Source organism: Plecotus auritus (genome assembly GCF_963455305.1).
Source record: "Plecotus auritus genome assembly, chromosome: 2".
In the NCBI taxonomy this organism is placed as follows: Eukaryota; Metazoa; Chordata; class Mammalia; order Chiroptera; family Vespertilionidae; genus Plecotus; species Plecotus auritus.
The window spans coordinates 144,530,359-144,550,828 of NC_137771.1; the positions used below are offsets into that span (position 1 = coordinate 144,530,359).

The 20,470-nt window shown below is 42.5% G+C and overlaps 1 protein-coding gene across 3 annotated transcripts in view; it reads left to right on the forward strand.

The window, feature by feature from the left end:
* Positions 1-20,470, forward strand: part of EPHA6 (EPH receptor A6) — a 1,057,231-nt gene that overhangs the window by 995,211 nt on the left and 41,550 nt on the right. For all 3 annotated transcript variants that reach the window (XM_080654948.1, XM_080654950.1, XM_080654949.1), the window contains one exon: positions 12,500-12,649. In XM_080654948.1, the coding sequence (XP_080511074.1) occupies positions 12,500-12,649 (150 nt within the window). The remainder of the gene's footprint in view (positions 1-12,499; positions 12,650-20,470) is intronic.

The window sequence follows — 20,470 nt, forward strand, 5'->3', positions numbered from 1 at the left end:
CATGGAGTAACGCTTCCTCCGTCTCTCCGACCCTGTGTGCTCTCCTCTGTTGAGTATCCATCAGTCTGAGCAGCTGGTCCCAAGCAGACCACCTCTAAAGATGTCCTTCTGTCCTCTTGCTCTCCTGCTCAGGTTATACTCAGAGCTAGCCTTTCTGACCAGGGCAATTAGAGGTCACAGTTCCGCTCTGAACTGATGTATCACAGCACTACATGCGACACCCACAAGAGAGACCTGCGTCTCAGACTCGTTCATGCAAAGCCCTGTGGGTCTGTCAGGAAGGGTCTGATTTAATGTAGAAAGTGCCAGTGGGCATAATGATGACTCGGGGAGCCACTGAGCTCAGCTCTAACCCCTTCTGTCTGTTTCCTTAGGCAGAACTGGAAGGCGTTCCTTCTTTTTTAACTTACTGGGGTATTATGTGTATTAACAAGTCATAGAATATGAAACCCTCACATGAACTGCAATATCACACAGTCCAAACTCCTCAATTTACAGAGACTGTAATTTGCCCAAAATCACACAACAAACTAGTGAAACAAGAGGGATTAGAAGCCAGGTGTTTGGTTCTCACGTTGCTTTGTCTCTCCACACTGCACTCTCTCTCCAAAGTAAGCACCCCTGGGTATGTGAGAATCAGCACAGTGTGTGCCCTACATACTTCCTCCATCCTAGTCAAATATTTGTTTTCAAACAGGGCTTGCAAATGATACTAATATAAATGTAGACATGCCTCATTTTATGCACTCTCTTTTCCTAATAACAGAATCTGAAGTTTTTCCCCAAACAAATAACATTTAACTATGGATGGAAATAGTCTAAGTATTAATTGCTGCTTTTGATTGATATTATCCTCACAGGGAAGCTGATAAGAAAGCAAAACATTCACTCCTTTGTGGTTTATATCAATTTGAGGCCATTCAGATGAAAATGCTTTGTATACACTCAAGGGTATATACATAATTATGATATCCTATCTAATAAAAGAGTAATATGCAAATTAACCATCACTCCGCAACAAAAATGGCAGCGCCCAGTCCTCTCAGCCCCGCCAAAGTCCCCCAGTCCCAGGGAGGGCTGCCACTGACAGCCTGCAGAGTAAGCGGCCTGGCGGAATGCTGCCCAGAGGCCCTTCTGACCCTTTATAAAAAACAAAAACAAATTCACTCCCCACAGCGCAATCCCCTCCCAGCAGCGGCAGCCTGGGCTGGGGTCTCACCGCACCCCCACCGCACAATCCCCTCCCAGCAGCGGCAGCCTGGGCTGGGGTCTCACCGCACCCCCACCTCACAATCCCCTGCCAACGCCGGCAGCCTGGGCTGGGGTCTCAGCCTGGCAGGGGCGCCACACCCCCACGGCACGATCCCCTCTCAGCTGCGGCAGCCTGGGGTCTCAACCACTGAGTCACACCAGCCAGGCAGATATGGAGGAATCTTAAATGTTTCCCTTTTTTTTTTTAAATATATTTTACTGATTTTTTACAGAGAGGAAGGGAAAGGGATAGAGAGCTAGAAACATCTATGAGAGAGAAACATCCATCAGCTGCCTCCTGCACACTCCCCACTGGGTATGTGCCCCCAACCAAAGTACATGCCCTTGACCGGAATCGAACTTGGGACCCTTGAGTCTGCAGGCCAATGCTCCATCCACCTAGCCAAACCAGTTAGGGCTGTCCAATATGTTAAAGAAAAAACCCTATCTAATAAAGAGGGAATATGCAGGGGAGGGCATTTGGGGGTGACCGGGTGGTCAGGGGAGGGCAGTTGGGGATGATCAGGCTGGCAGGGGAGCAGTTAGGCATTGATCAGGCTGACAGGGGAGTGGTTAGGGGGTGATCAGGCTGGCAGGCAGAAGTGGTTAGGGGCAATCAGGCAGGCAGGCGAGCAGTTGGGAGCCAGCAGTCCTGGATTGTGAGAGGGATGTCTGACTGCCCGTTTAGGCCCGATCCAGGTGGGGAGGCAACAATAAAAATAAAGTTTAAAAAAATACACTGGGAAGGGAGTAGAGGGGTAGCTAGTCTTTCACATAATGAGATTAAAAAGAAAAAAGAGAGAGAAAGAGAGTAACTGGAGACAGATGAAATACGGAAGAATGCAACTGTCTAGAGAAGAACAGGAATTGTACTTTTAACTCTATTAGTATCCTCTATCCCCTTGAGACCATACCATACAGTATAGTTGTAAAACCATAATGAATTATAGGACACTTTTAAAAATATGTCTATACTGTCAGTGGGTTTATGTATCTACACTCAGATATAACGGCAGTCCTCATAATTATGTACATCTAATTCTCACACATTACAGTAACAGTGCCCTGCTTTACCTATTCTATAGGATGGAATAGAAGATCTAATTTCACAGATGTCACCCCAGAATAGGGTGACATTATTCACTTAATGATGTAGCATCTATGTTCTCATCAAAAGAGAGTACTGAGAAAAAGACAACTATGAATTATTTTGAAGAGCAATTTAGGAGGAAGCAGGTGAAAGGATTCTAATTCCTGAGGCTTTGAATAGCACTATAAACACTGTTTTATTACAGGAACAAAAAATTAGCATTCACTGAGTGTTTATACATTTAGAGAATGAATAAAAATGTAGAATAGTTTAGGTAGATAGTGTAAGTAGAGGAGACTGAGAAAGTCTTTCCATAGTTAAGAATGTTTTTTAGAGAGTGGAAAACAAAGCGAGTTAGCAATTCATATTTATTTGAAGTCATTTCTCATTTGTGCCTATTCTTTATGAAAAATATGGTCTAAATAAATTTCAAAAATATAGAATTGTTTCATAAGCAGAACAAGAGGTTGGGTTAAAATTAGAGTGGGGGAGGGTGACAGCAATGTCCAGAGGAGCCAAGAGGATAATGGAAGTAGGTCAAGTGTCTCCAGTGACTTAGTGAGGTAGTAGAATGGAGTAACAGAACCCACACCCTGTCTAATGACATTTAGATCCACCTTAAAAAAGTAGCCACACAAAATAATTTCAGGCCTATTTCAGCCCAAGGGTGAATAGTTGGTGAACTCTGGATTCATAAAATCAAAGCCTTGCGACCTCAGTGAGCACCCAAACAAAGGTCGTTGGCACAGGGAATGAAAACCTGGAACAGAAACAACTGTTAGGAAGTCTTTGTCTTATATAAAAGTATGGAAAAAAACAAGATGGCAGCATAGGTAAACACCTAAACTGCTGCCTTGCACAACAATTTCAAAACTACAACTAAGAGATAAAACGTCTATCACCCAGAACCATGGGAAAGCTGGCTGAGTAGAAGTTCTACAACCAGAAGGAAAGAGAAAAGAGCATTGAGACATGCACAAGTGCTGAAAAGCTGAGGTACAGAGGCACGTGAATCGGGCTGGTGGCGGGCGACTGGGTGCGCTGCTTTTTTCAACCCGAAGGGAGACAAGCTCCCGATTACTCTGAACTCCAGTTTCTGGGGAGACACTGGGGACCCAAACTCCTACGAGGAGAAGCTGGACTGTCTGCTATCGGGTCAGAAAGTGAGGGTGGCTTTCTTGCAGAGGTACATGCAGCAATCATTGTTTATTGCTCTGGGGCGCAGGACGCGGGGACTTGGAAACACAGAAGATGGCTGACTGGCAGCCATCACTGTTTGCCACGCCCTAGCCTAGTGACTCCCTGAGACCCGCCCCGCACAATCTACAAACCCACCCAAGCTCCATGCAGTGGCTTTTGCATATAAATGGCCTGCCCGATCGCAGCTTAACCTAACAAACTGCAGCTCTGGTCAGACAGCTCCAAAACCTCCAAACCCCAAGCAAAGAGGAGAAAACTATAGTTCTCGCTGTAGCTCCTGCTGGGTGGCCTCAGACAGTAGCTGATCTGCACACCATTGGAGTATCTAGTGGTCAGTGTGAGACGACACCAGATTTCAACTACTCACATCCATAAGTGACACATTCAAGAGGCAGACTCAGTGAGCACCAAAGCCCCACTGAAGCAAGTCCTGCTCCATAAGCGTGTCTCCTGCACAGCAGTTCTTCCATTATAGACACAGCAGGTCCTCACAGCCAATTGGCCTGGAGGTCAATTCCTCCCAGTGTACCAACAGCAATCAAGGCTTAACTACACCAAGACTTTGCACTCAGCCCACAAAGGGGTGTACCAAAGGCGTCTACCTCAGGTGATAGGGGAGGCTGAACGACTGGGCCCTATAGGTCACCTACCACAGAAAACCACTCCATCAACACAGGGAAGCAGCCAAATGTGGAGACAAAGAAACATGTCACAAATGAAAGAAATGGGGGAAAGCAAACTGCTGGACATAGAGTTCAAAACCACATTTGTAAAGTTATTCAAGAATCTTGTAAAAACTGCTGAGAAACTTGATGAGACCTCTGAGGAGCTTAGTGAGACCTTCAAGGACCTTAATGAGAATGCCAAAAAAATGGAAAAGGACCAGTCAGAAATTAAGCATACACTATCTGAAATAAAGAATATACAGAAATTCAACTCTAGATCAAAGGACCCCAAGAATCAAACCAAAGACCTGAAATATGAGGAAACAAAAAATACCCAACCAGAAAAACAAAAAGAAAAAAGAATCCAAAATATGAAGATAGTGTAAGGAGCCTCTGGGACAACTTTAAGCGTACCAACATCCGAATTATTGGGGTGCCAGAAAAAGAGAGAGAGCAAAATATTGAAAACCTATTAGAAGAAATAATGACAGAAAACTTTCCCTACCTGGTGAAAGAAATGGACTTACAAGTCCAGGAAGCGCAGAGAACCCCAAACAAGAGGAATCCAAAGAGGACCACACCAAGACACATCATAATTAAAATGCCAAGGGCAAAAGACAAAGAGAGAATCTTGAAAGCAGCAAGAGAAAAACAGTTAGTTACCTACAAGGGAGTACCCATACGACTGTCAGCTGATTTCTCAACAGAAATTATGCAGGCCAGAAGGGAGTGGCAAGAAATATTCAAAGTGATGAACAGCAAGAACCTACAACCAAGATTACTCTACCCAGCAAAGCCATCATTCAGAATGGAAGGTCAGATAAAGAGCTTCACAGACAAGAAAAAGCTAAAGAAGTTCATCACCACCAAACCAGGATTATATGAAATACTGAAGGGTATTCTTTAAGAAGAGGAGGAAGAAGAAAAAGGTAAAGATAAAAATTATGGACAACAAATACATACCAACAAGTGAATCTAAAAATCAAGTGAATGGAAAATCTGATGAACATAATGGACTGATGAATATAATAGAATCAGGGACATAGAGAGGGAGTGGACTGACAATTCTCAAGGGGAAGGGGGTGTGAGGGGTGTGGGAAGAGAATGGACAAAAATCTTACACCTATGGATGAAGACAGTGGCGGGGGGTAAGGGCATGGGGTGGGGTGGGGAATCAAGTGGAGGGGATCTATGAGGCGGGAAAAAAGAGGAACATCTGTAATAATCTGAACAATAAAGATTTATTTTTTAAAAAAATAAAAATAAAAGTATGAAAACAGTTTGTTTCATATGTTTGTGGCCTAAAACAATTCTATTTACCATAGATTTCTACAGTGCTCATCCTATAAAAACTGGTTGTTAGAACCAATGACTTCTATTTTTAAAACACTATGCCAAAAAAGGGTCTTATGCTTACAGCACGAGAGTCTCAGTATAACATCTATGAATCCCATGATACTGCTGCAAGATCGTGTGGTGTGTGTGTGTGTGTGTGTGTGTGTGTGTGTGTGTGTGTACGTACATGTGCACTTTTGAGGGGAGAAGGTTTGTAACTTTTCCAGTGTGTCACAACTCCATAAAGAGAAGAGAAACACTCAGGAAAAGGCAAGAAATCCAGAGAAAATCATTATCATGCAGGTCCAGCTATAGGCAGAAATCAGGCTGACAACATTCAACCATAGATAATGTTTTTTGATGACAGAATCCTACCTATGAAAGAATAAGATGAATGAGATACATCTTCAGTCTTGGAAGGGCACTAATAGGACAATGGCAGGAATGTAAGTATGGGTCCAAAGTCACTGGACCAAGATATCCAGATTTCCTCAAACTAGACAAGATATGATCTAAATTACAAGAACTTGAGTCAGAGCTTGTCCATCAGAATTGATTTGGTGCCCGGCTAGAGTGGCTCAGTTTGTTGAGCATTGTCCTATGCACTGAAAGGTTGCTGGTCCAATTCCTGGTCAGAGCACCTACCTGGGCTGCAGGTTTGAGCCCCAGTTGGGACACATGCAGAAGGCAACAGATCAATATTTCTCTCTTCTCTCTCTCTCTCTTTCTCTCTCTCTCTCGCGCGCTCTCTCTCGCTATCTCTCGCTCTCTCTCTCCTTTCTCCTTTCTTCTCTTTAAGCATGTCCTCAGTGAGGGCTAAAAAAATTGATTTGGTGCCTCCGGCTCTTAAAAGCCCTTGTTTTAGAAGTTCACCCCTGAGTTTGGGCACTGTTGGAGGTGGGCTTAGTGACTCCAGATGGAGGAACTGGGATACTGGTCTGGACTGGAAGCCAAGCAGATCCTCCCAAAAGACAAATTTTAAATACATTAACTTAAGGAAACAACATTTTATTAGTACCTACCATGTGTTGGCAGCTTAGAGGTACTTCATGTGTATATCTCATTTAATCCATTTAATAAAGTTATCTAGAAGCCAAAATGTGAAAAGCTTTCTCAACTACATATGAATTCATTCTACCATAGTCCTCAGTCTTTCTTCAAGGAAGGACAAATATCCTCATATTTCAGAAAAGGATAAAACTTCACACAGTACCAAAGTTGCCTAGATCAGTACAGTACCAAAGTTGCCTGGATCAGAAAAGCTCAGTGAAAAAAGAGAGTACATGCCCCTCTTAGACAGGGTAGAGATGTAGTTTTAAAAGGCTTACACAATAAAACATAGTTATGCATTATTATATAACTAGAGGCCCGGTGCACGAAATTCGTGCATTGGTGGCGGGAGGTGGGGGGGCAGGTTTCCCTCAGCCCAGCCTGCATCCTCTCCAATCTGGGACCCCTTGGGGTATGTCCAGCAGTAGGACATCCCTCTCACAATCCAAGACTGCTGGCTCCCAACTGCTCGCCTACCTGCCTGTTTGATTGCTCCTAACCACTTCTGCCTGCCAGCCTGATCACCCCTAACTACTTCCCTGCCAGCCTGATCAACACCTAAATGCTCCTCTACCGGCCCGATTGCCCCCAACTGCCCTCCCCTGCCAGCCTGGTCACCCCCTAACTGCCCTCCCCTGCTGGCCTGATTGCCCACAACTGCCCTCACCTGCTGGCCATCTTGTGGCAGCCATTTGTGACCACATGGGGGCTGCCATCTTGTAACCAAAGGGGGTGGCCATCTTGTGCGAGGGCATGATGGTCAATTTGCATATTACCTCTTTATTATATAGGATTTATTGATTTGGGAACACAAATTAGAAAGAAATACTCACAGATGGACTTTTTCATGATCAGTAATTCTCATGAGAAAGAAAAATATCCCCCTAATGAAGGTTGTCTATATAATTAGTGTGTGTGTGATCTTTCTGTGATTTGTTGTGTCTTCCCGGATACCATAGTGAATTAAGACAGAAGATGCCACAATGCTGATTCCTCTACCAATGCTTCCAAAACCAACTACCTCTGCTACTGATAACAAATTATGATGTAAAGTGATCTTTCATTAAGCACATTAACTCTTCTTTTGTTGAGCATCAGTAGGTCTCCATATAATGAGTTTTTCAAATAACCAATCGTTACACATTGAGTTTAAAAAACAAAAAGAGCCCTAGCTGGTTTGGCTTAGTGGATAGAGCACCTGCCTGCGGACTGAAGGGTCCCAGGTTTGATTCCAGACAAGGGCACATGCCCAGGTTGCAGTCTCGATCCCCAGTAGGGAGAGTGCAGGAGGCAGCCAATCAATGATTCTCCCTCATCATTGATGTTTCTATCTCTCTTCCTCTCCCTTCCTCTCTGAAATCAATAAAAAATATTTTTTAAAAAGAAAAAGTCAATGTCCTTGTTCCATACTTTCAACATGTTTCATAGTATTTATACCATTGCCTTCTTTTTAAAAAGCAGTTGAGTTGTTTTCACCCTTCCTTACCAATTAGAATGATCACTGTAACCATAGTGACTGGCCTGGATTTAAATAAAATAGGAGTATGCTCTTCTCCTTTACTGTCTGTCATCAGGCTATATGTTCACACAGTCTATTTACCAATTCATATGGCCTCTCTCCTTATGGTTCAATGAGATACTGTAGGCAAATATTAAAACACTAGGGGCCCAGTGCATGAATCTGTGCATCTTGAAAGGAACTGTGGGCTGTGAGGCTGCGGTGGGCACAAGAGTGGGTCTCGGCCCATCCTCCCTGCCCCTGCCCAGCTGCTCCTGCCATGGCCCCCAATCTCCTCTCTGCCAGCAGCCCCGCTCCCACGAGTTGACGGGGCTGGGGCCATCAACGCGTGGGAGGGGGGCTACTGGCAGAGAGGGGATTAGGGGCCGTGGCAGGAGTGGCTGGGCGTGGGCACAGGGGCATGAACTTGTGCATACAACTACTTAGTGATAGCTCTACCTAGAATATGCAGCTCATAAAGAAAAATATTTAATCAAAATTGTCATTAGAAATTCCTTAAATTAATCTTTAACCATAGTATGTATGTTTTGTGTACTTTAATTCTTATAATTATTAAAGTTTGGGTTCCACAGAGATAAACTGAGGAAATTTAAAAAGGACAGTCTGTAGGGAGATTGTTGTCTATTCAAACCTGTTGCCTTTAAGATAACCGTCAAATCTAGTGAATGAGAAATGAAGAGATTTCTTTTTGTGTTCTTGTTTCTCAATGGAATTTTTCAAGTGGGTTCAGTATTGAACCACTATATTTCAATTGAGTGTGTCCTCTGTTAAAGATTAGAGGATTAGATTCTAAAACTCAGATGTTAGTTAAATATGCCTATAATACAACTCCACTCCTGGGGTATGGAGTTTACAGCATACAGGCTCTTGGTTCCCTCTTCAGCACTTTTCCTGCTATGACCTCATTACCTGCTTATTAGACAACAGCCCAGAATATGATTTGAGAAACAGAAATAAAAGGTTTGCTAACAACTTTTTCAGTGGCAATCCAGTTTGCTTACTTTCTGTTTTCTCTTTCATATCCTAAGTAAGTAACCTTGCTGTATAAGGGAGATATTAGTAAGTGAGAAGGCTTTTGAGTTTCATTCAGTCATTTTGATCAGTATCTTTGGTAACCTTTTTTTCTCATAAGCATATGGTAAAGCAAGATGCAACGTTCGAATGATTGTGATTTCAATCTAAAGTATTATTTGTTCATTCCTGAAACCTGAGACATCTGGTGGTTAGTGCTTTGAGAAAAAAGTACCTTAATGTTTTACCTCTGTCTGTGATTGAAGATCATGGGCAAAAATGGGTAGATGAGATTAAGCCACAAAGTTCATAGATTCAATTTAAAAAGAAGAAGAAGGCTTCTGTGCTTCTAAAGTAAGAAAAGGGATAGAGATCATGCAGTAATCTTAATGACCTCTTCCTTTCTTATTCATCTTGCACTTAGATATAAACTATATCCAGTATATAGCCTCCCATTAGAAAAAGATTTAAATACTTCCTATCTCCATCCCATATATATTCAGAATTATTCCATTGTATGCATACTGTCAGATTCATATGACCGTGCATTTTTGTTAATTAGAATTGTATCTCCTATATCGAAATTTCTGTGCCAATTTTTCAGACTTTGTTTTAAGATTTATTCTAGCTCACACTTTCCATTACACGATGACACTGGACTAGAATTTGAAATAAAGATGTACTGGCCATTTTCTTGCTGTGTCCTTTCATGGCCTTTTCCCTGTACCTGCACACCTCTGTTGTCTCTTCGTCTTCATCAGTCAAACTGGATTAGGGCCCACCCTTATGACCTCATTTAACTTTAATTACCTCTTCAAAGGCCCTATCTGTAAATATAGTCACGTTGGGAGTTAAAGCTTCAACCTACGAATTCTGAGGCTAGCAATGCTATTCATTAAACATTCTATAATATCTTGCCCTTGAGGAAGAAAATAAAATCTTAGGAAGGAAAGTGGTAAAATTATCATTCATATGTCATATCAAGTTATATAAAATATAAACTTACATGTAAATCATTTATATGAGATATCATTTATGAATGCACATGAAATAACCCTTAGCTATGTTTTTTAGCCGGTCTTAATGGAACACACAGAGATTTAGCAAAGGATCAACCCAGCAGACTAACAATTCACATACTGTTTGCCAGAAGAGACAAAGAAAGATCCAGAGTCAGAAATGCCAGATGAGACTGATCTCTTGCATCTGTTCTGAGGTCAAATCTACAGATTTGGCCTTTATTCTCTAAAAGTGTGGCTTCCACAAGCCTGAGGCTGACTTAAGTGACTTCAAAAGGCAGCGCCACAAGACTGAGGTGCTTCAGCCACAAGCATGCAATAAACAAAGACTGCTGTAGTGCTGGGCACAAATAAGTCTGTGTCCTTGTCTCCTGCTGAAGGACAGACCACACCAGTCTTTCCAGAGCACTGCTTATGTTCTGTTGGATCATTGACAGTGTTCCCATTTCTGAATTCTTTTCATGCTCTGTGTTAGGATTGCCAGATTTAGTAAATAAAAATATAGGGTGCCCAGTTAAATTTGAATTTCAGATAAACAACGAATATTTTCAGGACAAATCTGTCTCATGCAATATTTGGGACATACACACCAGAAAAGTATATTTTATCATGGGAAATACTTATACTAAAAATAACACTTGTTACTTATCTGAAATCCAAATTAACTGTGGGTCCTATATTTTATCTAACAACTCTATTTTGGGTTCAAGAATGAATCCTCCCCTTGCAAATCCCTTCCCCCCACCACCAGCCTCTTAAACTACTATCACCAACTTTGTAAATTTGATTTCCTGGTCTTAATTGGGTGCTGCGCCAGAGCGTGCAAACCCCAGGTTAAGAACTCCCTTCTATTTTACTACTATAATACATGGTTATGGATATTCAATGTTAAAACCATAAAGCTAGTTTGTCCCAACTTTTCTCCCATGCTGAAGTATTTACATGTCTATATCAATGCCCCATAATACTATTAGGATGGCATTCCTAGAGATCATGTGCTTACTACTGCGGGGAGGAATCTCTAAACCTGGGAACCCTGGACTCAATCTACTCACCTGTAAAATCCGGTGATTGAATTCAAGGTATTTTCCCCAAGGTTCCTACTAACAAGTCCTTGCTACAGTTCTCTAAAATGAGGGTTCCGTTAATGCTCTCATTTGCCTGGTGAAACCTAATTGTTCCTATTTCGGTTGAATCGCTTTTCTCTTCAATTAAGTAGTGTTTAGGTTACTAAATAAGTAGTGTTTAGATGACCTGATTAAAGGCTTCACCTGAAAGATGTTAGATCTAAATTCCTCAAGGGCCAAATAATGCCCCCTTTATTCCTCCCACCCCCACTCGGCCTAACACCAGACTTTGCGCACAGTGGGTGGTCAGATGAAAGTGCTGACAATGATGAAACAATTTCATTACGATGGTTCTGACTGTCCAAGTCATTTGCTGGGAACAGAAGCCCTCTCCGCTGTGAGACTGCCGTCTGGGAGCCGCTCGTTGTTCTCTTCCGCCATCTAGTGGCGTCAGGGTCGCTCTCGTCCTGTCAACTTGCTGTTCAGAGCTGCAAAGATTTCAAAGATTGTAAATCAAATAAATGAATTGTTTTATCGTCGTTATAGTAAAAAGGGGATTTGTAGAGTGTTTCAAGAGATAAAATGCAATAAATGTTGATAAAAATAAGTATAACACAATAGCCAACTTTAATACCCAAATAGTATAGATTAAATTCATGCAATTTAATCTTTAATATCTTCAGATGTTAACTTGAGCGTTGAAGATCAAAAGTATGAACTAGCCTAAAAGTGTTATAATGAAGGATCATCCTTCTCATGTGCTCTTGTATAATGTTAAAGGATTATTTTTACTTTAATGTGATCACGTTTTCACAGCAGATGAAAATGAAAGGGGAAGGAAATAAAATTCTGATAAACATAGAGAATATCTCAGTTCTGTATTTAACCATTTGTCTTTAATTAAGTTAGGACTTATTATCATTATTATTAATACATGCAATATAAAGTTTAATGAGTATTGAATGATATTTAGCTTTAATGTCCTATAATCTGGAACTATCTTCAAATGGCATGATAGTTTAATTGTGTGAATCTAAAGTGAAAATAAATTTTCCTAATGAATGAAATAAAATATTTCTGAAGTGTGACTTATTTCCCATTAAAGCTGTTTCCACTGAATAACTATTATAGGAAGAATATTTCTGAGATATTAACATTATTCTGGTTTTCTTTTTATTTTTAGTTAAATGCTAATACTATCACCCAGTATTTAGGTCTTTCTAACAAAAGATATTTAATTGGAATGCCGTTTTGTTTTTAACATGCTGAGAAATCTCCAATGTGTTTTCCAGGGTGGGAAAATCCCCATCAGATGGACAGCCCCAGAAGCTATTGCCTACAGAAAATTCTCCTCCGCGAGTGATGCATGGAGCTATGGCATCGTCATGTGGGAGGTCATGTCCTACGGAGAGAGACCGTATTGGGAGATGTCTAACCAAGATGTAAGTGCCACGGGTAGTAGTTGAGCTGCCATTTTGTGAGTATAAACACATCAGCATTGAGGGGGAAATGTGCCTTTTGCCCTCACTCAAACTAGGCCTCTGGCTGAGATTGAAAAGCTAAATAACTTTTCTCTCTGAGCTGTATTTGGTGTCAGAGGGCCCAGCTGATGGGCTTTGCCATGTGAGTGCATGATCTGCACCCCACAGCTTGGTCTTCCACACATGTTATTCTAATGCAGCATACCTGTGTTTATTCTGCATTAGACCTGCAAGTAACAAAAAAGAAAGAGTAGTGTTTATCTTTTATTTCTTCCTTAGGGTAATTGAATGTGCCACTGTAAACAGCAAAGTATCTCTGACTACATATTGCTTAGTAGAAAAAAATTGAATGTTCTCAGGCACTGTGTCATCAATATATGTCATCCGGTATGGTTCTTTTAAGATATGTACATGACCCTTTATACATTCTGTTTTGTTTCTGTTTTATCTATAAAAATTACCTTGGTGGTTTAATACAGAATAGGATGGTTAACACACATTTGGCCTCTGTGACCTATCCAGAGTGATAGAGACAATAGTCAGAAAATGCAAGTACCCAGACAATGCAAATAAGTGTGCTGTCAGAACTGAAAATATATATTAATATCCTACTTTCTCAAAGTATCTAGTGGTTTCTGAGGCAATGGCAATGGAAAAATCACCTCTAATGGGGTTCTGAGTGTTCAAAGGAGAGAACAAAGACAATGGAGCTATAGGAGATCCCTAAGCACACTCAGTGGACAACTACTGTCACATCTCCTTCCTTTTCTATAGTCAGTCCCTCCACACCTCATTGTTCCTTCCCAACTTCAAGTTGTCCAAGTATCTTAAGAACTTATTCAGTTGGTACATTTAAACAATGGAATACTACGCGGAAATAAAAAGAAAGAACTCTTATCTTTTGCAACAGCTTGGATGGACCTGGAGAAAATTATGCTGAGTGAAATAAGCCAGTCAGAGAAAGATAAGTACCCCATGATCTCACTCATATGTGGAATCTAATGAACCAAATAAACTGATTATCAAAAATAGACCCAGAGACATAGAAGCATGAACAGACTGTTGAACCTCAGAGGATAAGCAGGGGATGGTGGGTGGGAAGAGATCAACCAATGGACTTGTATGCATATATGCATAACCCGTGGACACAGACAGTGGGGTGGTAAGGGTGTGAGGGGGTTACGGGAGCAGGCTGGAAGAGGCTAATGGGAAGAAAAGAAGGATATATGTAATACTTTCAACAATAAAGATTTTTTTAAAATAATAATAACTTATTCAGTCACAGAGTTTATCTGGTTAGCTCACCATGGCTATTGCTTCTCCCTGCCATAGAGTGCTGCTTTCAAAGCTGAGCCCTGCTCGGTCCTGTGGGTGCCTGCTGACTCTGTGGAGAATGCCAGGTCCAGGCAGCAGGTTTGAGGACATACACACTGCTCAGTCATCACTCTGCAAAGCACATCATCAACACACAAAGACAGCGAGGCTGTGCCCTGCAGGGCATCTGCCCCTCAGTGCAGAGTGTGCCATAGCCAGCAACCTCTGCTCCACTCCCATCACTTGGACTTTGGATCCAGGTCATTTGCCTAGAGTCTATCTACTATTCTTCAGGGAACTTTAAGTGAAGGAACCCGCTGCTTTTCCCTGCCACTGGGTGTTGTTTGGGGCAGCTTATAACTGTCTGTCCAGCTCTTCTTAAAAACTGAATCTGAGATACCAAAACTTGCCTCTTCAGCTCCAGAAGGAACTCATTTTTATTCTTAACTACTTATCCAAGGTAATGGAAGCCCTGGATTCAGTCACCATAGCTCCTGCTCTACTCTAACCCCAGATCATGCTTGCTTACTTGTTCTACTTTCACAGGGCTAAAATAGGCCATTCAAGCAAATCTCCAGAATAAAACTCCCTCCTTCGGATGAGTTAAAGTCCTCACTGCACAGGAGAGCCCTCACTTCAAGTATCTTACTGAATGGCACCCCATTTAGTCTTTGTTTTAACCAGTTTCCTGACAGACTTAACATGAAAAATTGCCTAACTCAGAAGGCTCCAAACTTTACTATAATATACCCTTACCAGTAAAAAATTCTTAAGCATTCACAGCTGACATGTGCATATTTATTTGCATATTATATACAAGAACTACTGTATGAATATGATCATTTATTCATTTAAGTATATTCACTGGTTGCCTGCTCTGCTTCAGGAACTAGAGATACAACAGAAAACAATGTTACACCTGGAAAGGGCCAAAAAGATTATCTAGTCCAACCCAGCCGGTGTGCTCAGTGGTTGAGCGTCAACCCAGGAACCAAGAGGTCATGGTTTGATTCCTGGTCAAGGCACATATCCGGGGTTGCAGGTTCAATCCCCAGTAGGGGATATGAAGGAGGCAGCCGGTCCATGAGGTTTCTCTCTCATCAATGTTTATCTCTATTCCTACCCCTTCCTCTCTCTTAAAAAAAAAATCAATAAAAACATATTTTAAAAAAATATAATATCTACTCCCACCCAAGTCCAACTTGATTATGAAAATGAGGCATAGAGAAGCGACATGATTTCCATAGAAGTGCATAGTAAGTGATTTAACAGTGATCTTGGAAGACAATGCTAATAAACTTCTAGAATAAGAAGGGAGAGGAAATAGCTGCTTCTTTCATAGTGGTTTGGTTTATAGTCCATGTGGCTCCCCATGAAGGACCAGTGACTTCTTGCCCTTGTGGAGCTTACCTTATAGGGAGAAGGAAACACATTGTAAACAAGTAATAAGTAGAAGATAAACTATATAACAGGATAATCAAGGGGAAAAAAAAACAAGAAAGTAGGATAAGAAATGCTGGGGGTTGATTTTAAATATATTGCCTAATAATAGACAAACATGTAAATTGACCATACCTCCGGTACGCCCACAGCCAATCAGAGTGAGTATGCAAATTAGAAGGCCAAGGATGGCGGCCGCCCAGCTGCTCCAGGCGCAGAGTGGCCAGGCGGGACTGCAGCGAAGACGGCAGACTCTGGCTGGAGTCTGCAGCAAAGCAGTGAAGTTGAAGAAGGCAGATTATGGCCAGAGTGAAGGCCTGGGTCCTGGGTGCTGGAGGAAAACCAGTGCTGGAAGCCAAGGGAAGGAAGGCCTATTGCACTAATCTCTTCATGCAACGTGCAACAGGCCTCTAGTATCCTATCTAATAAAAGAGTAATATGCAAATTGACTGTACCTCTGCTACACCCACAAGCCATGCCCACCAGCCAATCAGGAGCAAGTATGCAAATTAACCCAACCAAGATGGCTGCAGCCACAGAGTGAGCAGGAGGCTTGGGTTTCTCCGGCAATGGAGGAAGCCAAGCTTCCTGCACACCCTGGCCGGCCCAGGCCTCTGCTCAAGGCTACACAGTTTCAATTATAGAAGATAAATAAATCCCAACAAAAATGGCTGTGGCCATGGAGCGAGCAGGAGGTTTGGGTTTCCCTGGTGATGGAGGAAGCCAAGCTTCCTGGCCAGCCCTGGCTTTCGCTGAAGGCTACAAAATTTCAATTATAGAGAATAAATAAATCTCAGATACCAGGGCCTCCCTTGGGTCGCCAGGGGCATGGCCAGCCTGTGAACCACCACAGGCCCCTCGCCCAGGCTGCCCCATGCCCCAAGGGAACCCCCACCCTGATCCAGGACACCCTTCAGGGCAAACCAGCTGGCCCCCATCCATGCACCAGGCCTCTATCCTATCTAATAAAAGAGTAATATGCAAATTGACTGTCACTCCAACACACAAGATGGCTGCCCCCATGTGGGCACAAGATGACCAGCAGGGGAGGGCAGTTGGGAGGGATCAGGCCAGGAGGGGAGGTCAGTTGTGAGCAATCAGGCCAGCAGCGAAGGGCAGTTGGGAGGGACCAGGCCTGCAGGGGAGGGCAGTTAGGGGTGACCAGGCTGGCAGAGGAGGGAAGTTGGGGGCGACTGGGCCTGCAGGGAAGGGCAGTTGGGGGGGACCCAGGCCTGCAGAGGAGACTAGTTGGGGGGGCGGGGACCAGGCCTGCAGGAGAGGGCAGTCAGGGGTGACCAGGCCTGCAGGGGAGGGCAGTTAGGGGCAATTAAGCTGGCAGGGGAGCAGTTAGGATCAATCAGGCTGGCAGGGGAGTGGTTAGGGGGTGATCAGGCTGGCAGGCAGAAGCGGTTAGGGGCAATCAGGAAGGCAGGTAGGCGAGCAGTTGGGAGCCAGCAGTCTTGGATTGTGAGAGGGATGTCCGACTGCATGTTTAGGCCTGATCCTACCGGGATCGGGTCTAAATGGGCAGTCGGACATCCTTCGAGGGGTCCCAGATTGGAGAGGGTGCAGGCTAGGCTGAGGGACACACACCCCCGTGCACGAATTTTGTGCACCGGGCCTCTAGTATATTATAAAATGCATTCATAAAATTCATTCCTTTATAATCTTAAAAGTCATAAATAGTAATTTTATTAGACATTCATAAACAGTCATTCTTACAATAGAATGAGACAAATAAACATAAAGAGAACTTTTTTTTCTGCCCCCGGATTATCATCTTACCACCTGGGGTACATTATACCACAGATTTAGAAACCAGGGCCATCATTATGGAGACTACAAATCAACCATGAAAGTCACTTAACTTTTCAAAGTGCCTGAGTTTCATAACCAATAAATACAGTAAAAAGGCTGGGTTAAATTGTTTGTAATATTCCTCTTAACAGGGATATTACATACTATTATTTTGTAATATCTGCAGAAATAGTTAACATACTTATCTCAACAAAGGAATGATTCAAATTGTTCTTTTCAGAAATTTAGGACATTTCTGAATCGCTGTCGAGGTGTTAAGAATGAGTTAGGACTACCACAGAGCAGAGCAGGTACAAGTGAAGACACCAGACAAAACAGATATGTTTTTTAGGAGAGCAGCCTCTGAGAGAAATGTGTGGTTTCCAACTTAGACCGCCATGTAAATTTTGCCTAGAATAGTCCAAACCCTGTTGTCAACCCCTTCCTTCCTGGATCTTGCCCAATAGTTTACCCAGCCATTCTGGCCCTATGTCGATGAACTGTAGCCAAGATGACCATTTAGAGAGCAATTCTGTCTCCTAAACCTCATTTGGCCACAAAGCCTATATCTGGAACCAGAAGCTACTGCAGCCAGGAATAGACAGACTCCCGACATTAAGCCCATTCTCATTCACTGAGGATTGCCAGTGTCCATGTCACAAGGTTGAACTCTCTCCAGCTAGAGCTTGGTTGTTGTTTGAGGACCAGGTAGGAGTTAAGGTGGCTGTCTTCATGGTATTTGAGTGGTTACCAAAATATATTCAAGCAAGAATCTGAAAATCAGGAGAACGAAAAGTTCTGGGGTCAAGAGTGGGTGAGGAGGCAAACCTTTGTCCTAAGATGGATACAAGACTAAAGGAAAGTACTAAGAACTATTTTTGTTTTATTTGTGTGCTTTTTTTTATTTTTATGTTTGACTTTCTGCAACCAATGTTCATTTGAAATAAAGGAAGTAATGTTTTAAACAATAAAAATTCAACTATGTTCTGTTTGAATATTTTATATTTTTACTACAGTTTGGTGAGTTTAACTGAGCTATGGACTTAACTAAATATGGAATGTTAAGATGTTTTATCATCTTAAATGAGGTTAGAAAATTTCAGATAGCTTTGATGAAAGAGTCCCTCCTTTCTGCAGACTATGGCATATTTTATTACTATGAACAATTCTGAGTTTGCAGAATCTGTTTTAGTGAATAGCATAATGTTTCCCAAAGGTCAATGGTATTGTATTGAAAGGAAATGAGGAAAATAGAGTGCACTGGACTAGTCCTTAGAAGGCCTCACAATCATAACAGCTTAGCCATCCAGCAGTTACTTATTAAACACATGCCAGTCGCTGGGTCAGATATGCATGTGGGTTGGGATGGAGAATTAGAAAACACAGTCCTCACTCTCAAGGAGCCCAGTATGTAGATGAGGAGATGAAGTTCTGGCATTTATACGTCTTTTCCCTATCAACGAGCAGAGTGTACACTTCTCAAGCGGAGACCTCATGCCTTCTGCCTTTTTTAAATAGAGACAACAGTGTGTGAATCTGCATTGCCATTTTTTAAAATATATGCCAAAAAAGCATGGATACTGTATTATGCAGGGTTCTTTTGATTCTAAATGACAGACTCAACCCAAGCTAACTTAAGTAAAAATAAATTTTTTCCAGGTGTGAGACTAGGAAGGTAGTTCAGCAGTGCTCCATCTCAGGAATCATGCGGACTTTTAGTGCTTTTCTGGGTCCGTTGACCTCATTTTCTCCTGCTGCAAAGGTCTTCTTTGCTTTATGCTTCTTTACGCTCCAGAGCTCAGCATTCGGCTCAACAACCTCAGCAAAATGAGACCTTCTGTCGTGAAAGTGTATGTACTGATACCAGAAAATTCTGGTTGGCTCTGTTAGGCCCTGCCCAACCCTGCCCCATGCCAGGAAATGGGTACTGTGACTGGCCAGGCTGAGTTTATGTACCAGCCTGTACGCTCGGAGGTGGGGGCAGCACTGTGATTGGCAACTTCCCCAAAATCTCATGGAGTGAGGGAGGAAGTCCCCAAAGGAAAGCAGTAGTGTGCCAGAGATATACTGTGTTGTCCACTTTCAGTGTACATTTTTTTCAAGAGCAACTTCCTTTTTTGCAGTATTAAATGGCCCCAAATTGTTAACTTTGTGCATCACTGTATTCGAGTGAGGTAGCAGGTGTATTGGAAAGGTCATGAGAGTCTTGGAGGAGGGTTTCTCAACCTCAGAACTATTGGTGTGTTGGGCTGAATAATTTTTTGTTGTTGGGGGCTGTCCTGTGCATTTGTAGGATGTTTAGCAGCATCCCACCCTCTACCCACTAGATGCCAGTTAGCAGGCTCCAAGTCATGCCAACCAAAATTGTCCCCAGGCATTGCCCAGTTGGGGATGGGGTACAAAAATCACTCCCAGTTAAGAGCCACTCATTTAGAGCTAAAAAGATCTGTGTTCAAATCCCAGCTCCACAATTTACTGGCTATGTAATCTTAGGCAAGTGGTTTAAATTTTCTGAGATACTAGAGGCCTGGTGCATGAAATTGGTGCATGGGTAGGGTCCCTAGGCCTGGCCGGCGATCAGGGCCGATCTGTGAGGCGATTAGCAAGGCGATTGGGGGGTCCCCACTGGCACCCTCCTTGTCCAGCCTGGGGCCTGCAGGCTGGGGGCAAGCTCCTACATTGAGCCTCTGCCCCCTGGTGGTCAGTGCGCATCATAGCCACCGGTCATTCCACCAGTCATTCCGCCGTTCAGTCGATTTGCATATTAGGCTTTTATTATATAGGATTGTTTATAATGGGATTCAAAACACTCAACTGCAGGATTTGAAAGAATTAGAGATAGTGTATGTAGCATACCTTGTACATAGACAGTGTTTAACCAGTGATAATCATCACAACTTGCTTATTATGAGCCAAGCATTTTAGATTATTAGCTCATTTAATCTTCAAAATAATTTTCTAAGATAGATACTGTTATTAGTATTATTACTAGATGAAAGAACTGCGCTGTCTAGAAAGTTTAAGTAACTTACCCAAGCTTACTAGCTAGTTAATGATAGAAGTGAAGTTCATGCCCCTGCTTACTAGTGCATGAGAAGTCTAGTTTTCAAAGGCATCTCCATGCCACAGAAGTTCTACGTAATGAGATCAAAGCATCTTTAATTCTGTGTGCCGCTCTGGTTTCATTGTTTCCTATTAGCAAAAGAATGTGGATTGACTCACTATAGTTTG